Source organism: Ascaphus truei, chromosome 6, assembly GCF_040206685.1.
Source record: "Ascaphus truei isolate aAscTru1 chromosome 6, aAscTru1.hap1, whole genome shotgun sequence".
Lineage (NCBI taxonomy): Eukaryota > Metazoa > Chordata > Amphibia > Anura > Ascaphidae > Ascaphus > Ascaphus truei.
In genome coordinates this window covers 77237683-77257701 of record NC_134488.1, presented here as the reverse complement: position 1 = coordinate 77257701, position 20019 = coordinate 77237683, and the positions used below count along the sequence as shown (strand labels likewise).

General features: G+C 45.9%; 1 protein-coding gene across 1 annotated transcript in view; it reads left to right on the top strand.

Annotated features, from left to right (window-relative positions):
- The first annotated feature begins 2934 nt into the window (after window positions 1-2934).
- The window catches only part of TTC34 (tetratricopeptide repeat domain 34), a 129852-nt gene continuing 112767 nt past the window's right edge, over window positions 2935-20019 (top strand). The window contains exons 1-2 of the mRNA XM_075604888.1: window positions 2935-3136; window positions 13105-14787. Coding sequence (XP_075461003.1) covers window positions 13154-14787 — 1634 coding nt within the window. The 5' untranslated portion in view covers window positions 2935-3136; window positions 13105-13153. The remainder of the gene's footprint in view (window positions 3137-13104; window positions 14788-20019) is intronic.

The following is a 20019-nucleotide window of genomic DNA, read 5'->3' as shown; positions in this document are numbered from 1 at the left end:
CCCCTGCCCTTTGACCCCCCTGCCCTTTGCCCCCCCCTTCCCTTTGACCCCCCCTGCCCTCCTACCCTTTGCCCCCCCTGCCCTTTGCCCCCCCCCTGCCCTCCCTCCCCCTGCCCTTTGCCCCCCCTGCTCTCCCTGCCCTTTGCCCCCCCTGACCTCCCTGCCCTTTTCCCCCCCTGCCCTTTGCCCCTCTGCCCTCCCTCCCCCTGCCCTTTGCCACCCCTGCCCTTTGCCCCCCCCCCTGGCCTCCCTCCCCCTGCCCTTTGCCCCCCCTACCCTCCCTCCCAATGCCCTTTGCCCCTCCTGCCCTCCCTCCCAATGCTGTTTGCCCCCTGCCCTCCCTCCCCCTGCTCTTTGCCCCCTGCCCTCCCTCCCTCCCCCTGCCCTTTGCCCCCTGCCCTCCCTCCCCCTTCCCTCCCTCCCCCTGCCCTTTGACCCCTGCCCTTTCTACCCCTGCCCTTTGACCCCTGCCCTTTGCCCCCTGCCCTCCCTCCCCTGCCCTTTGCCCTCTGCCCTTTGACCCCTGCCCTCCCTCCCTCCCCTGCCCTTTGCCCCCTGCCCTCCCTCCCCTGCCCTTTGCCCCCTGCCCTCCCTCCCCTGCCCTTTGCCCCCTGCCCTTTGCCCCCTGTCCTTTTCCCCCTGCCCTCCCTCCTTCCCCTGCCCTTTGCCCCCTGCCCTTTGACCCCTGCCCTCCATCCCTCCCCGGCCCTTTGCCCCCTGCCCTTTTCCCCCCTGCCCTCCCTCCCCCTGCCCTTTCCCCTTTGCCCCCGGACCTTTGCCTCCCTGCCCTTTGCCACCCTGCCCTTTGCCCCCCTGCCCTTTGCCCCCCCTGCCCTTTGCCCCCCTGCCCTTTGGCCTCTTGCTCTCTGCCCTCTTGCCCCCCCCCTGCCCTCTTGCCCCCCCCTGCCCTCTTGCCCCCCCCTGCCCTCTTGCCCCCCTCCCTTCCTGCCCTCTTGCCCCCCTGCCCTCCCTGCCATCTTGCCCCTCCCTGCCCTTAGCCCTCCCGCCCCTCCCTGCCCTTAGCCCCACCCTGCCCCTCCCTGCCCTTTGCCCCCCCCCCACCCCCCCCTGCCCTTTGCCCCCCCCAGACCCTCCCTGCCCTTTGGCCCCCCCGCCCCTCCCTGCCCTCTGGCCCCCCCCGCCCCTCCCTGCCCTCTGCGCCCCCCGCCCCTTCCCTCCCTGCCCCCTGGCCCCCCCGCTCCTCCCTGCCCTTTGCTCCCCCTCCCCTCCCTGCCCTTTGCCCCCCCTGCCCCTCCCTGCCCTTTGCCCCCCCCCGACCCTCCCTGCCCTTTGGCCCCCCCGCCCCTCCCTGCCCTCTGGCCCCCTGCCCCTCCCCTCCCTGCCCCCTGGCCCCCCCGCCCCTCCCTGCCCTTTGCCCCCCCGCCCCTCCCTGCCCTTTGCCCCCCCTGCCCCTCCCTGCCCTTTGCCCCCCCCACCCCTCCCTGCCCTTTGCCCCCCGCCCCTCCCTGCCCTTTGCCCCGCCCCCCCGCCCCTCCCTGCCCTTTGCCCCCCCGCCCCTCCCTGCCCTTTGCCCCCCCGCCCCTCCCTGCCTTTTGCACCCCCGCCCCTCCCTGCCCTTTGCCCTCCCCGCCCTTCCACACCCCTTGCCCCCCCCCTGCCCTTCCACGCCCGGGCAACGCCGGGTATATCAGCTAGTTAATATATATATATATATTAAAATATATATTAATATATATCAGTAGAGATCGCGGAAGTGATCAAAAATATCAGCACAGCCCAATGGGTAGAAGAGTATTTATTCAGCCTATTATGCAGGCATATCCCAATGTCTTGGTCCCCAGGGGGACCTTCTTAAGTGCCACACTATTTATAGGAGGGAAGGGTGGGTGTTGCTAGGCAAGAACTAGTGAGTGACAGTTAAAAGATGGTAGAGTGTCAGGAGCAAGAGTGAAAGCAAAATAGTGTGGCCCTGGTCATGTTAAGTTACACCTGAAGAAGGTCCCATTGGGACCATAACGTCAGGATATGCCTGCATTCTGGACTGAATAAATACAATTTTTCTTCTACCCCTTGTGCTTTGTTGGTATTTTGAATCAGTTCTGTGATTTCTACTAACTATTATTGCCCACCTTTACCATGCACCACAAACCCCTCTGCTGAGGGACTTAACCTAGTGTGTGCAGCCATTTTGTTATATATATATATATATATATATATATATATATATATATATATATATATATATATATATATATATATATATATATATATATATATATATATATATATGTAAAGAAAAAACAAAAGGTGCAAACCACTGACCACAATGCTTAAGTTATTAAACAATAACATTAAAATAATGATGCAATGAAAGTCCAATCTATAGAATCCTGGATTGAGTGGGATCTATAAATGAAAAAGATAGCCAAATATGGCGAAGTAATTATGTATTAATGACACAGCGTAAGCACAGATCCTACTTACGAAATCACATAGTAAAATGTGCATGTACTGTACAGTAAGGATAAAAATCCTTGTCAGGAACTGTAATACAGGAACTATTAGCTGCAATTAGCCGCAGGAATCACTCCAAAAGACGCCGTCTGGTTCCAACGTCAGTATATGTGGATCTCCTCCTTCTCAGCTCCTCGGCTGGAAATCAAGCGATATTTGCGTGATGACGCTCTGCTTTCGCTTCTGAGTAAACAGAAGCTCCTCCGTGGGTGAAATCAGCCACAAATGGCGCTAATAGCGGTTACAGAGTTCCAATTGCCTTGAATAAGGCATACAGTCCAACAAGTATATAAAATCCAAGGGACAAGGTCAAGACAACCTTACCTCTATGCGTTTCGTCTAAAAAGACTTTATCAAGGGGTATACCTTGCCGTTGGTATCACTCTGGAATGTGTTCTCCCCTCTATGTGCTCAGTGCTTCTGTTTGACACCAGTTTTTTCTTAGGCTGCGTCCATGGAATGAGTGGAGAAGGAGGAAGGAGGACTCTCCAGACCGGGCAGTAGTGACATCAGACGCCGTGCAGTCAGCCACGTGACAACCCCAGCAGCCGCTTTCGGGGATCACAGACGGAGGACGCAGGCATTGTGGACTCACACCGGGCAGCAGTTGCTGTGTTAAAGAAACTTCTACTGTATGTGCCCTGAGTGTCAGTACTAAATTGTGAGTACCCACTCAGGGGGAAACTTTTATTTATGTGTGGTATATTAAAGTTTATTTGAGCATACTACACCATCAGTCCCCCCTCTTTTTCTCTTTCCCCCCCCCTCACTCTACCTACCTTTGGCCACGAGTGTTGCTGCAGAGATTGGATATCACCGAGAAGCTGCTGGCGACCAGGGACTCACTTATCCATGACACACTCCCTCATTCCCCACATACCTGTAGCCTGAGAGGAGCCTGGCTTTTTCTTCATTGAGGTTGAGTAGTCATCATCTTTATTGATTTCTACCCTTTGCGGCTATTTATCATTTCTCATTGGCACTTTATGTTGTAGTGCACCAAGCTTTTAGTTTACCATTGGGTATAACCTTGCAATATTATACTCTACCACCAGCAGGTGGGGCTGTAATACCATCTTGATGAGCGCCAGGCAGTCTTGTATTCTTTTTTTGCATCCATGGAAGGACAGGCAGCGCTGAACCATGCGGACGCTCCGCGATGAGCCCCGGCATCTTCAATGAGGATGTCCTGAGAGGCGGCTCACGCGAGTGTCCGCAGGCGTGCTGAGGCACTGGGATTTTCAGCCGACAGCCGAAACTGTTTTTCAGCGCGCTTTCAGCTAAAAAGCTCCAATCACAGCAAAACAGCGTCAACGTCATGGCGCCATGACGTCGGCGCCGTGACGTTGACATCGGTGCGACGCAGGCTATTGGGCCAGCGATGTCACTACCCTGCCTCCCCCTGCCTCCCGATCGCGCACGCTGGCTCGCCTGCCAGTCCAGGTGATCGCTCCTGACCGGGCAGGCGATCCTCAACGTCAGCGCGGAGGAGCGTGGGCTGAGGCTCTATGGACGCAGCCTTACCTTGAAACGCAATGATTTGTTGAGCCTGCAGCTTTGACTAAAGCTTTCTATAGTGTTGTTTGGTTATATACTAATATTATTCTTCATTACTCTATACCTTACCACCAGGACTTTAGAGCATTACCAAGAGTCATCTCCAGACTGGCCGGTCCAGTTGGTTAGGGGCACATTGTGCCCTACACTGACCACACCATTTAAACTTAGTTCCTACAGGGACCTTGTTCTATTTTTTCCCCGTTAACAGGGGGTCAGGTAATTTTTTGTATATTATCATTGTGTTTGATACAGAGCAGATGGAATTTTTTAACCTTGTGTAGCCAGGTCCCCCCTGCCTGTCGCCCCCCCCCCCCTTACCTTGCTGGTGATCGCGGGTGCCGCCGAGCCCTATGGCGGACCCGTCGGCCGGGTGCAGGAGTGGGGGCGTATAGGAGATTGTGTGTGGGTTGCCGGGGACGCGTGCGGCCGGTTGCTAAGGCCGCAGTCACGGCGCGAGGGCTCCCGGCAGCTCCCAGTGCAATGTGCCGCCATGTTGGACTGCGCACGCATGCGCAGTGGGTATTTCGGTGCGGTGAGCAGACGGGACGTTCGCGCATGCGCAAAGGAAGTGCGCGCGAGGTGCCAATGGGAGCATAGCTCCCAGGAAGAATACAGTCCCCCAGGGTGCACAGGGGCAGAGTCAGGTGACGCCAGGTAGCGAATAGGGCTGTAGGATCTCCCTGTAGGGGAGATTGGATACATTTGGCGCGCTGAGCCCACATTGGTCATCAACGGCCGTCAGCGGCCGTCATCAATGATCAAGTGGCCTTCTCCGAACTACGAGTTGCAGATTCGTTAGGATGCCAGTCGCAGGCTATTCCCGCCGCTTACTGCGATCCCAAGGGAATGAACATAACCCATGACAAAGTCATAAGATGGAAAGACTTAGTGGACTATCAAATGAGAGATCCAGTAATCAGCATCATTCGGCAAGCTGTGCAAAGAAAGAATCCAGCTCTACTGAAGAGTGCTCCCCGAGACCTGATCACGTTGCTAATGCGTGAGGTGGACAAGTTCGAGATAGACAATTGCTTGCTCTATTGGGTAGTCCCATACCATAACCACCCTGATAGGCGACAACTGGTTCTACCCCAAAACTTGAGATATATGGTGTTAAAGTCTCTACATGATGAACATGGGCACCTCGGTGTAGAGAAGACGTTTGGGTTAGTCCGAGACCGTTTTTTCTGGCCCAAGATGCGGGAAGCGGTGGAACAGCACTGTCGCCATTGTTCCCGGTGCGTCCAACGCAAGACTTTGCCTACCAGAGCAGCACTCATGGCCCATCTCAAGAGTTCTGGTCCAATGGACCTAGTGTGTATGGACTTTTTGTGTATTGAACCTGATACCCGAGGAATCTGTAACGTGCTGGTCATCACGGACCATTACACCCGGTATGTTCAGGCCTTCCCCACAAAAGACCAGAAGGCCATCACAGTCGCAAAAATTCAATGGGAGAAGTTCTTCATTCACTATGGTCTTCCAAACCGACTTCACTCCGATCAAGGGTGAGATTTTGAGAGCACTCTGATCCGAGAATTACTCAAAATGTTGAATATCGCCAAATCCCGGACGACTCCGTACCACCCCGAAGGAGATGCTTTGCCTGAACGATTCAACAGGACCTTGTTGGACATGCTCTGAACCCTGAAGTGTGCGCAGAAAACGGAATGGAGTCGACACGTAGAAGCTTTGGTACACGCGTACAACTGTACTCGCCATGAGTCCACTGGATTCTCCTCATACTTTCTCATGTTTGGGCGGGAGGCAAGACTCCCAGTAGATGTGTGTCTTCGAGTATCAATGGATGGGATACACAATGCTACCCATTTCAAGTATGTGCAAAGGCTAAAGGACAGTTTGCAGCAAGCGTACCAACAGGCTGAGAAGTCTACAGCTAAACTGAATGCTGGCAATAAGAGACGATATGACAATAAAGTCAAGTATCGGGAGCTACGTCCTGGAGACGCTGTGTTGCTTCGTAAGCTGGTGGTCCCCGGAAAACATAAACTGGCGGACCGGTGGAGACACGGTGTATATTAAATAGAGTCACAGATGCCCGGCCTCCCGGTCTATCGCATCAAAGACACTGACGGCCGGGTAAAGGTTTGGCATCGTAATCACCTTCTCCCCATTCCCCAAGTGGGAGACGAAGAAGCAGAAATACTGGCCACACCGCTCAACGGTGAGTCCGACTTAGCAGAGATGGGTCAAGAGACAGTAAATAACGAAACCCACTCTGAAACTCCTGAAGACCCTATGGAAGGACCATCTCAAAGGGACTATTCCCCAGAAGGGGCATCTCCCGGAGGAGCTACGAGTAAAGGGTCCTGTAGGCCAATGCCTACTAAGGTGGCACCAACAGGCCAGCCTTTGGATCCACAGTGCCCGTGCTTTGTGCCTAACAGAGACTGTTCAGAGACATTTCTCCCCTCAAGGGCAGAGGCTGAGCCTCAGGACTGTACTTATTACTCCCCAGAGGGAGTTGCTGAAGAACAGCTCCGTAGGAGCCAAAGGGTCAGGTACCCTCCAAATCGGGTAACCTATGATCAAATTGGGGCACCCCATTATGAGGCTCAGCAGTGGTCTCACAGCAGAATGCAGTCCGACATTGTGATGTTCACTGAAATGTGCAATCTGATCTAGAAATGATAAGTTAAGATCGCATTGATGTTGTGCCATTTTCATTATATAACTCTTGTACATAGTTATATTGAGTTGTGTCCCAAGCGAGGATGTTGGGGTTTTTACCAGGGGTAGGATGTAGCCTATTCCCCCCTGCCTGTCGCCCCCTCCCCTCACCCCCCCTCCCCTCACCTTGCTGGCGATCGCGGGTGCCGCCGAGCCCCATGGCGGACCCGTCGGCCGGGTGCAGGAGTGGGGGCGGATAGGAGATTGTGTGGGGATTGCCGGGGACGCGTGCGGCCGGTTGCTAAGGCCGCAGTCGCATCGCAAGGGCTCCCGGCGGCTCCCAGTGCAGGGCGCCGCCATGTTGGACTGCGCACGCATGCGCAGTGGGTATTTCGGTGCGGTGAGCAGACGGGACGTTCGCGCGTGCGCAAAGGAAGTGCGCTCGAGGTGCCAATGGGAGAATAGCTCCCAAGAAGAATACAGTCCCCCAGGGTGCACAGGGGCAGAGTCAGGTGATGCCAGGTAGCCAATAGGGCTGTAGGATCTCCCTGTAGGGGAGATTGGATACATTTGGCGTGCTGAGCCCACGTTAGTCGACGTCAGGAGCAGCTAGGGGAAGGAGGTAGGGTGCCGGAGTCAGTGACACTCTGCACTAGGCCAGCAGCCCCCTAGGCCCCAGATAGTCCTGAGTCACCAGTAGCTGAGTGTTGTAGGGACAGGCCACAGGTTAGGGACCCTGCCCCTTACTACACAGAGTCAGTTAGGGACAAAGCGGACGCCGCGCGTCCATCCAGAGGTTGGGCTCGGACCTCCGCTGCCGCTGCAGCAGCCATCCGGGTGGGATCGCCCCGTACGGTAGTACCTGGATTCGTCAGCCTTCGGATTTTTGTGAAGCTCCTTGGCAGGCCCGGGCACTGGAGTGCTCGGCAGGTAACCATCAACAAGTGCACCAACGATCCTACAATATTATTAATACGGAACTAGTGGCTGTGCAGTCACCCATATCTCCCTTTAAGGGTGCGGGACATATTGTGTGGGGTTATTGTACATGGGGTGGGATCACCCGGTGTAGGTGGGAGCGTCCTGCGAGACGCAGTAGTCAGTGTCTCCTCAAGAGAGGGACACCTGTTGATATTATATATGAAAAGTACATGCTATGCAGTAAAGCCAGTTCTGTTTTACAACTGTTTGCTTAATGTGATTGTTTCCTGTGAGGGCCTCCTCCCACTCCGTTGGGATCCCTCCCAGGTGGAGGCGTTGCACCACAAGATCGTATCATATGTATGTACCCCAGGCTCCCCAAGCAGAGGCTTAGGCTCCTGAGAGCCACACAGGTTACACAGCAGGTAGTAGCGTCTGTATTCACAGGGAATACCCATTACACTTGTGTTCTTTTAATGATGTTGTTATTATAAATAAATGTATAATGCTTTATGTACATGCTCGAGTACTTTTTTCAGGATTTCTGTCCCTTTGTTAATGTGTATGTATGTATGTATGTATGTATGTATGTATGTATGTATGTATGTATGTATATATATATATATATATATATATATATATATATATATATATATATATATATATTAGTGGAGACAGGTCATACTCTTATTCTCTGTGACTACCTACATCAAATATATTTTTTTATATAGTATAAGCCAAAAGAAAAGGGTGTTAATTGTTAACAAAACTGGAACTGTTTGATTGATTTGATTGGTACAGTTAAGTATATATTCGGGAGAGATTCGAGATAGGTCAGGTGGCAGTATATCTCTCTAATTACCCATATACAACTGTGTATGTATATATATATATATATATATATATATATATATATATATATATATATATATATATATGTGTGTATATATATATTTGAAGTTGGGTTAACTTAACAAAAACATTATTCCTTAGTTTACCTGTTGAGTATATATGTATGCTGAGTGTGCGCTGGGGGAGAGAAGAAACAGGTATTACAGCCTAACAATTAATTAAATATAAACAACAGATGGGGTGTTAAGAAAGCTGAAACTCACTAGATACTATCTCATTCTACATGCCAAAATAACTCTAATTTATATAATTTCAATTATATTATATAATCCAACAGATAAGGGTGTTTTTGTTAAATTAGCAACTGGAAATTACTGACTGTTACAATTCAGTTAAGTATATAAGTAACATGGCCAGTGTCTTGTCTGCCTAATTAAAAGACAAGTGAAGATTATTAGTTGAATTAAATGAATATTTCATAATATACAGTATATCAAATTAAGTGTATTATATGTCTTCGTTAAGAGCTCTGTCTCTCTGCCCCTCTATGTCTTTGTCACTTTCTGCTAGCCTCTTCCTCTCTCTATTCCAGCGTCATCGCTGCTTTTCCTCCCACATCCGAACCATATGGCAGCCGGGGTATTGCCTCGTTCTTTCTCCAGGCCTAGCATGCCGATCCACATATTGGAGTAAATTATGCTCGAATGCTCTGGGGGGTTCACATTTCAAGATTCTGCATGCACTCGCCTCTGGTTTTACTGACTGGTCATTCTAACAGTGAATATATTAGATATTGATCTCGTAGATCTGACAAATTCATAACACCTTCAAATGGTAAAGCATCATATACAGGAATATGTCATCAAGATCAAGGCAATGCTAATAATTGACATCTTGCTGTGACAGAATATCAGTATGTAACTGACAGCGAAGATAAACATCCATTTTGATGTTACATAGGAAGCTTAAGATGCTGCCTAAACCCCTCATGTTTCTCAGTGATAAGACCATGTCCTGTGTGTCAGTATGACTTATTAGATTGGCAGTGCTGGAAAAATGTGAGATGTCGTAAATCAGTAGATATAACATACCAAGCAAATGGCAGATACTAATATTTAAAAGTCAGATAAGAATGTTCGGGAAGCATCTTTCATTCTCTTTACCACTGAAAAGACTTGAAGGGATTTACCAGTAAGTAATCCAAATAGCTGTCTGTGACCTGCCAGGATAAACTTTTTATAATTCCACATTAATACATTAGCTGCAGCATTGAGAAATGAACAGGTTTGTAATAAAACTTAGTGATGCAAGTTCTTCTGGGAACACGCTAACAAATGGACACACTAACTTAATTAGAAGAATGGTAAAATGAAATCTGTCAATGTTTTTCACCACTTTACCACTAATATACAAGTTTAATAATACAAAAATATAGAATTTGACACAAATAAAAGCAACTTGGCCCACCTATTCTGATAATTTTCCTATCTACTATAAAACCTCAGACCCATTTCATTCTTGGCTTTATTTCATATTTAAGATAGCCTTATGTCTATCCTCAGAATGTTTAAATTCCCTTACTGTATTAGCCCCTACCTAGAGATGGGCAAAGCTGCTCAACTCCAATTTTCTCGAATTGTCCCCCCCAAATCCCTTCTGCAGTGTAAAATCCGCAAACGGATGAATCCATGCGGATTCATCAAAAACCGCCATTGGAAATAATCCGTTGATGGATTTGTAGAATCCAATCTGCGGACGCAGTCATTTGATGGTGGATTCTTAAAAATCCGTCAACGGATTGCAAAACCCCCAGAGTGTACTGGCAATTTGAGGTTGATCCACTGAAATCCGCGGACCAAAGGAACCGGCCGTTCTGCTGTGGATCCAAATCCACCACAAAAATGTGCCCATCTGTACCCTTACCTCTGTTGAGAGGCCAATCAACAAATTGACGATCCTTTCCGTGAAGTACTTTCTCACATTTTCCCTTCGCCCGCCTAATAGTGTCAAATGGCAAATGAGAAATAAAAAGATCATAAACTGGGTGTATCTTTAATAATAAAATGCAAGGAACATCATTACAGATCACTAAATGGGTGGTTTTTATATTGCAGATATTATATTTTGTTGGGTGAAATCATCTAAATTGTGTTTCCATTTTTATAACTTGTCATAGAGCTTTTAAAACCTGATTTTAAATATGTATATATACATAAAGGTGGAATCACCATAATCTGTCTTGACCAGAGAAGTGTGAGATGTATCTGAATTGTTTCCCAAATCAGTATACTGTATATATTTCTTCTGACAATAAAACACTTATGAAAAACGTTGGCTAATAATTATTGCTACATTCAGTGCAAGCCTCTCTCTGAATACTTCCTTTCACTTTGCAGTTTTTATAATTAGTAGTATTATACCAAATATATTTTATTCACTATTAAGTCACTTATAGACACATTCAAAGTGACTTATTTCAATATGTTTTATAGAGAAAATTAAGGATTTGGTATTGCCATACATGTACACAACTATGACAAATCCACTCATAAGATTAGCGTCAAACGGGACCGACTCTTACAGTATGTGCTTAAAAGTCTTTTACTGTATGATCAAATGAAAGTGTGCCAACATTGATGTATTTTAGCACATATACAAGATACCATGGTTTTCTGGTTATGGCTCTATGAAATGTTCTGTTTTGGCTTTGGTTTTTCTTATTGGGGGGTTCTTTTGGATTATGGGGTAACACTGGTTTGGAGACCTGTCGGAGACGTGAATATACTGTTCTTTATTATTGCTGTGACATTACATGAGTAATATGTTCTTGGTGGAAGAAAAGACAGCAAGAGTGTCTTAGGGCCGTTCTGTGCGTGCGCTTGCTGCGCCGTGCGTGCGCCGGCATTTATAGTTGGCTGAGATTAGTCAGCCATTCTATAATAGGACCGTGCGCGTGGAACTGGCCGAAAGGGGGGAAGATGAGTTAAATAAAGAATTTGCTGCGCTATGGCCGCTGAAATGTATATGTGTGTGTGTGTGTGTGTGTGTGTACAATATTAATAAACAATTTATTAAAGTATTTATTTAAAAACTTATTTAAACACACACATATACACACACACACACACATACAGTACCTCACTCGCTCACAGCATACACACAAAGTGAGCGTCACGTGCACGCATGTTCACCCAGGCACACGCACGGCCGCACACATTATAGAACGGCCCTTAAATAGTTTATTGCAAATGTATACCCCAAGGTAAACAAATAGTGTTAACTCAACTGGGATTGAATGGATATACTGTAGATGTGATAAGTCAGACGCAGCTATAGTGTCTGCCCACCTAAGTAATAATATACCCCAAGGTAAACAAACGGTGTAAAGCTACAGGGAACTGCCTGGTAGATAAAAGCACTAGTGTAGTAGTGAGACAAGTCAGATGCTAGTATAGACTCTGTTCATATACTGTAGGTAGATAATACACCCCAAGGTAAATGTAAGGTGCCAACTGGAAATTAGTGGGTATAGTAAACACACTGGTGTAGTGGTGTAATGCTGGTATAGTCTCTGTCTTTCACTTTCTTGTACTTAAATGGTGGCAAGAGGGAAGAGCACAATGCCTAAATGGAGAAAAGACCTAAAAAGGTTGTTCTCTTTGTGTTTCCTCATAAGCCAGGAGTGCTAACAAGGTATTGCCACATTTTAGCTTTGGCTTAAAACTCAGAACTCACCCATCACTACTGTTTATTTAGCTGCATTGTATTTAATAACACTGTGATATATACTGTACAGTACTGTACATAGCAGAAAACTTAAGCTGTGAGAAACAGGTACAGTATGAATCTACCTTTTTGCATGCTAGCACAGAATTGTACAGGAAGCCCCTGTGTGCTTGCATTGCCATCAGACTGACATCAAGGAAACATGAATTTGAGTTTTCATAAATAAATATATATAATTTATTAATATATACATTAACATATTTTTGTTACCTTTGTTTTCTTCTGAATTATGTTATAAACCGTTTTTATTTTTGCCACAGAAGCAATATTTACAATACCAAAGTTAGTTGCAGTAAGTGTCTGTCATTTTATAAAAGGGTATAATTAAAAAATATGGTCGCTTGTGTCCGCAGGGGCGGCTTAATGGTGGTGCAGTCACTTTCAGAGGCCCCGTGCTCTTCCCGACAACATTTAAACTGATTGCCAGGGGAGAGTGCGGGGCCTCTGTAAGTGCTTCTTACCTTCTCTCCGGCTTCGCCTCTCCTGCATCTTGACAAATGGCGACGTGTTGCCAAAACAACGTGTCATTGCGATGTCACATTGCCATGACAACGTGCTGCCGTGACATTACATGATGCTACAATGTCACGACTTAGAGACATGAGGAGCAGGACGAGATGCCGGAGAAGGTAAGCGGCACCACATACTCCCCCGGCACCGAACCCCGCCAAATTACAAGCCGATCCCTGGTTATATCCCCATTGCTTGAAAAAACTTAGTAGATCTCTACTCACATATTGTTCTGCATTGTAAAAAGGTACATTAGAGTCTGTTGAAGTAAGAGGAATTACCCATGTTTACCCCTTTCCTTAGACTGTGCTCAGATAAATTACACAATCTAAATTATGTTGCTGATAATTGTATAATTGTGTTTTACAGGTCCAAGCTCAGTTTCCAAGTTGACAGTGGAGGATGAGGGCATAATTCTATGCAGCAGTACAAATTAGAAAAAATAATGATGTCTAATCTAGATGTCCCTGGACGTTTATGCAAAGAAGCTTACCAGCACCTTATAAAAGAAGAATCATTATTGGCCACAGCGTTTTACATGGCTGTTTTCAGCTGCAATGCACCAATTGCAATACAAAGGGTAAAGTCATTGGATGCTGGACATTGGCAAGAAATAATCACCTCTCTGGAGAAATGGTGCTTGGGTGAGTGTGATATTCCTAAAATAAAGTGTGATAGTATGGCCATCGTATCTCTAAACCCTGGAATTGCAGCAGTATTCCTTTCTACTCTCTGTCCAAATAATTGTGCTGCCTCACTCTTCAAAATGGGTACCTTCATTAAAAGTGGACGCTATGAAGAGGTGGTGAGCAGGTGTAATTCTTTGCTAAATGCTCACCCCCAATATTCATTAGAGCTGCTGTTGACAAGGGCTTTGGCTTGGATTTTGTTTCAGAGTCACTCAAGAAATGGTGTAGTAGATTACATCCAAGCTTTCACAAAGCACAAGGAGGAAACAAGACAATTTATCTGCACTAAACAGAGAGAATACCTGCCTCAAGTAATTGATGCATTCAATAACTACATTGCTACCTATGAAAATTATACAAATAAAGGCTGTGTGGAGGCTATGCTTCATGACTGTAACAGCTTTTTGACTGCATTGGCACCTGATAACATCAAAATATGCAGGACACAAGCAGCACATTTGTTTGAGTTATGCAAGTTTGAAGAATGCATAGCTGCGTATTCAAGAGCCATTGAGGCCTTGTCTTTGGAAACAAAGATCAAAGCAGAGAACATTTCTTGTCTCCTGGTGGACCGGGCTGCTGCATATTACTCTTTAGGCTGCCACACAAAAGAAATGATACAAGACTTAGCAGAAGCCTTTAAGGTCAGCCCTTACCATGCTAGGAAACGGTTTGCAGAAATCTTCTCCCATGCAGATGTTGCAAGAATTATAGACCGTTCTAAGGCATTTATAGAGATGGAGTTTGGAGATTTTAGAGAAGCAGTGCGAACTCGACTTGATCTTAGATCTGATACAGGTACAGAACTTATTTTACCCATTATACAGACCCTTGAACTTTTAATTCAGTGTTCTCCAGGTTGCAGACATGAGATGAATGTCCGTCTTGCAGATTGCAAGCTCCTTGCTGGAGATTTTCAAGCTTGTGCTGAAATCTGCAATCACCTGCTTAGTTCTGAAAAAAAGACCTACCAAAACACTTTGTTTGTTCTACGAGGTTTTTGTCACCTTCACAATAATGAACTTCAGCAAGCACTGGAAGACTTTCAGAAGATTGTAGAAGATGAATCCCCACATCCTTCCAGCTGTGTAAAAGCTCTCTGTGGGAGGGGACTTGTCCGTATGATAAATGGCAGCTCATATCTGACTGCCTTGGACTATATAACAGCTTGTAAGCTAAAACTGGATGAAACTATCCTTACAATCAAGTCCTATGTGCCATGGAACCAAAGAGGGCTACTTTTTAAAGTACTACAAGAAGAAGGGCAGAAGATGCTACACAGGAAGACATCCACTAAAAATGGAAAATGGATATTGCATAGGAAAAAAGCATCTGAGCAGAATGGTTTCTCAGTTAAAGAATGGTAAAGGCTATGTCATTCACTCACAAGGCAAAACATTACACTAACACCTTATTAACTAATTGTATATAGGTTTTATATGCAAATCATACAGTAGTAACCATAAAGTAAAGTTCATATATTTGACAAGTTTCAGTAAGGAGCCGTTAACTTTTGAAACAGAGAGATTGTTCTTTTTTTCTACTGCTTTCTGTACTTGTTTGCTTGTACAAGTTTGCTTGTACAGTATACATTAGGAGCTTCGTGATAATGTATAATAATTAATACTACAAGCATAGGAGTTGTCAAACTTTCCCGCAAGTAACCTCTACAAAGATAATATTTTACAATTACTGTAGGATAAGCGGTGAACTTTCAATAATACTTTGTTTATGTACAAGCTGAGAAAGCAACCTTAATAACAAAAAAATGAGAAAAGAAAATATAGGACCCTTTCAGTGTGAGATGGGTAGGCAGATTATTGGAGATAAAGAAAAAGCTGAGGTATTAAACAAATTCTTTGCCTCTGTGTTTACCAGGGAAGAATCAAGTTCAATAGTAGTGCCGCAGGAGGAAGCCACAACCTCCATATTAATGAACAATTGGTTAACTGAGGAAGAAGTTCATAAGCGACTTGAAAAAGTAAATAAGGCACCTGGCCCCGATGGCATACATCCAAGAATTCTCAAGGAGTTAAGCTCAGTAATAGCAAAACCATTATATTTAATATTCTAGGACTCCATTTCCACAGGCTCAGTACCACAAGATTGGCGTAAAGCAGATGTGGTGCGTATATTTAAAAAGGGAGCTAGATCACAACCGGGAAATTACAGACCTGTAAGCCTGACTTCAATAGTAGGGAAACTACTTGAAGGTTTAATACGGGATAATATTCAGGAATACCTAATGGAAAACAAAATTATTAGTAATAGTCAGCATGGATTTATGAAGGATAGATCTTGCCAAACTAACCGTATTTGTTTCTTTGAGGAGGTAAGTAGGAATTTAGACCAGGGTAATGCAGTTGATGTGGTCTACTTAGATTTTGCAAAGGCTTTTGATACGGTTTCACACAAGAGGTTGGTGTACAAAATAAAGAAAATTGGACTCAGTAATAATATATGCACCTGGATTGAAAACTGGTTAAAGGACAGACAATAGAGGGTTGTCATAAATGGAACTTTTTCAGGTTGGGCTAAAGTCGTGAGTGGAGTACCTCAGGGATCGGTACTGGGACCCCTGCTTTTTAACTTGTTTATTAATGACCTTGAGGTTGGGATCGAGAGCAAAGTCTCCATCTTTGCTGATGATACTAAATTGTGTAAGGTAATAGAATCAGAGCAGGATGTAATTTCTCTTCAGAAGGACTTGGAGAGACTGGAAACGTGGGCAGGTAAATGGAAAATGAGGTTTAATACAGATAAATGTAAGGTTATGCATTTGGGATGCAAGAATAAAAAGGCGACTTACAAATTAAATGGAGATATATTGGGGGAATCCTTGATGGAGAAGGATTTAGGAGTGCTTGTAAACAGCAGGCTTAGCAATAGTGCCCAATGTCATGCAGTAGCTACAAAGGCAAACAAGATCTTATCTTGCATCAAACGGACAATGGATGAAAGGGAAGTAAACATAATTATGCTCCTTTACAAAGCATTAGTAAGACCACACCTTGAATATGGAGTACAATTTTGGGCACCGATCCTAAGAAAAGACATTATGGAATTAGAGAGAGTGCAGAGAAGAGCCACCAAATTAATAAAGGGTATGGACATTCTAACTTATGAGGAGAGGCTAGCTAAATTAGATTTATTTACATTAGAAAAGAGGTGTCTAAGAAGGAATATGATAACTATATACAAATATATTCAGGGACAATACTAGGAGCTTTCAAAAGAACTATTCATCCCACGGGCAGTACAAAGGACTCAGGGCCATCCCTTAAGGTTGGAGGAAAGGAAATTTCACCAGCAACAAAGGAAAGGGTTCTTTACAGTAAGGGCAGGTAAAATGTGGAATTCATTACCCACGGAGACTGTGATGGCAGATACAATAGATTTGTTCAAAAAAAGGTTGGACATCTTTTTAGATGGGAAAGGTATACAGGGATATACAGTACCAAATAAGTATACATGGGAAGGATGTTGATCCAGGGATTAATCCGATTGCCAATTCTTGGAGTCAGGAAGGAATGAATTTTTCCCCTTAAATGGTTTTTTTTGTTTGCCTTCCTCTGGATCAATAAGTAAGTATAGATATAGGATAAAGTATCTGTTGTCTAAATTTAGCATAGGTTGAACTTGATGGAACTACGTCTTTTTTCAACCTCATCTACTATGTAACTATGTAACTATGTATGTAGCGAGCAATAGCTCTGCATAGCCTTTGCTATCCCCCAAAATATGTTAAATTGTGCCTCTTGGAATTTCACAACCACTGTAACAAAGCCATCTCGGTTTAAGCATTGCTTTGAAACATTGTATAATCACAGTTCAAGTAACACAGAAATTCAAAATGCCTGCATTACTGTATATAGAGCATGACATATGCAAACACCGACCAAGGGCCTCATGTAGTAAGCCCCGATAAGGCGTTTTTCGCCATTTTTTGCCTTCCAGATTCAGTAAGCGCCGATAAGTGGGAATTATCGGCAACTTTTCCTCCCAAAAAAAAATTATCGGCAAGCCACTTATCGGCACTTTTTTAACCCGGCTGAATTCAGGTAGCCCCGATCAGCTCTTCGGTGCTGATCGGCATTCCAGAATGGAGAGTTTGTCGGGAATCCAGCCCGCCAACACAAGTTGGCAACTTGGTGGAGGAGTATCATCGGCATACTTAGAAAAAATCAGCCCTTTTTCCTGCCTGTGATTGATGCCGGGGGTCTCCGGAGCTGATACCCGCACCGGAGCTGATACCCGCACCGGAGCCCCCCGGCATGCGTCCGAGACAGGAAAAAGGCATTTAAAGGCCACTTCATTACCTTAGTGGCTAACCGCTAAGGCAATGAAGGGGTTAAACCACCGTGCCAGCTTTATTGTGGGTTGCGGGGGTGGGTGAAGGGGGTATTTGGCCCTGGGTGTGAGTTTAGGACTTGCGGGGGGGTTGCGGGTGCACTTAACCCCTTCACGACCGTAGCAGTTAATACCGCTACGGTCATGAAGGGGTTAAGCCCTCCCGTTACCCCCCGCAAGGCCAAAACAAACACCGTTGGGGCTAATACCCCCTTCACCCACAATAAAAAATAATCACACACAGCAGCCCCACACTAAATAAATAAATAAATCTAAATAAATAAATAAATATCTCTATATAAATAAATAAATATATATATATATATAACCCAACAACCCCTAACATACACATATATGCACAAGTGAAAACAGAAAAGACTTGCGCTCAATGTGGTCTGTGATAGGAATAGAGACTTAAAAATAAGTTATACAATACAACCTGATAGGTGAGGTTTTATGCTGCTGATCAGTGGGAATGGTTCAAACACCAAGCTACATAGAAACAAAAAAAGAACAGCGCAAAAAAACCATTGTGTAGTATATTTAAATAATTTTATAAAATGTGAAGGTGAGTATTGCACGTACATCAAAAAAAAAGGGTTAATAGCAAGACATGTTAGGGACATGTTACCACTCGGCAGGCACAGCAGGATGCAGACACCAGGTATTCGACGTCCTCCCTCAAACCGACGCTTGGGATCTCAGGAGTAGATCAGTGTTCTGATGTGTTAACGGAGGAAGGGAGCAGCGTTGATTGAGAAGACCGTAGGGAGCGATTCATGGAAGAAACGCGGCGATCTACCCCTGAGAACAACTGCTGAGAGCTCCGTGAAGGCGCGGGAAGGTTCCCCAACGCTGAGCTGTATATTCTGAATCCGGATACCAGCATCTTGAGGGAGGACGTCGAATACCTGGTGTCTGCATCCTGCTGTGCCTGCCGAGTGGTAACATGTCCCTAACATGTCTTGCTATTAACCCTTTTTTTTGATGTACGTGCAATACTCACCTTCACATTTTATAAAATTATTTAAATATACTACACAATGGTTTTTTTGCGCTGTTTTTTTTTCGTTTCTACATATATGCACATCAATGATACTATAGGCCGGCGGGGGCCCTCGGGTGTTACCCGCAGACCTACAGTACCAATTATGTGCCCCCCCAAATTAATGTCTAAACACATACATACTTATAAAGAAATACCCCCCCCCTTAACACATACAGTATAGTAATGGCCACAATGACTATTATCCACAAAGGGATAATAGTGAATGTGCCTATTTTAAATACATAAACACCAATCAGTACATTAAATACATATAGCACTTACCACCCATGTCCGGCTGCCACGATGAAGGCCATCCTCCTCTTCATCCTGCCCATGGTCCCCTCCGCTGCTGCAAAACAGACACAAGAATGAAAACATCCAATGTAATGTCCCCTAACCCCTTAATCACCATAGCGGTTATTAACCGCTACAGTCATTAAGGGGTTAACCCACCCTCACCCACCACTCGGGATGCCTACATACCCTCCCACACTAACCCCAACCCCGTGAGGCCTAACCCCCCTCACCGACTACCCACAAGGGAGGCCTACCCACATACCGTTGGGGAACCCCCCCAACCCCCAGTACCCACAATAAAAACAATACAGTGACCCAGAATAAACATCATAATATTTAATAAATACATTACCCACCCCCTGTGCCCCCCCATAAATACAAGATTTATCCTTTTACAAACAGGGTTCATAACGCAGCCCCACGCGAGTCCCCGGTGGGCTGGCGGGGCACCTGACAGACCTACAGGGTACCAGCAGCCCTTTTCAAACAGGTTCTGGAGGCCTGCTGGTGGGTCCCGCCAGCACCATGGCCCCCAGGTGGTCTCCTTGGGTCACCGTGGGCCACAATTGGGTCCCCACGGTAGGCCCAAGGATGTCTGGGAGCCCCGGGTCAGACCCACAGGTGTCTGCGGGGCCTCGGGTGGTTCCCATGGGGGTCTGGGGAACTCACGAGTGCTCACTACGGGTCCGCGGTGATCCCACAGAAGTGGGACCACACATCTTCATCCCCGCACCTACGGGTCGGCGGTGCCCCCACAGAAGTGGGACCACACAGCTTCATCCCCGCAGACTACGGGTCCACGGTGCCAATGAAAAAGCTCACATTCCAATCAATACATTGCATTTACATTGCATATATGATGCATCCAATCTATGCATCATATACATTCTGCAAATTAAT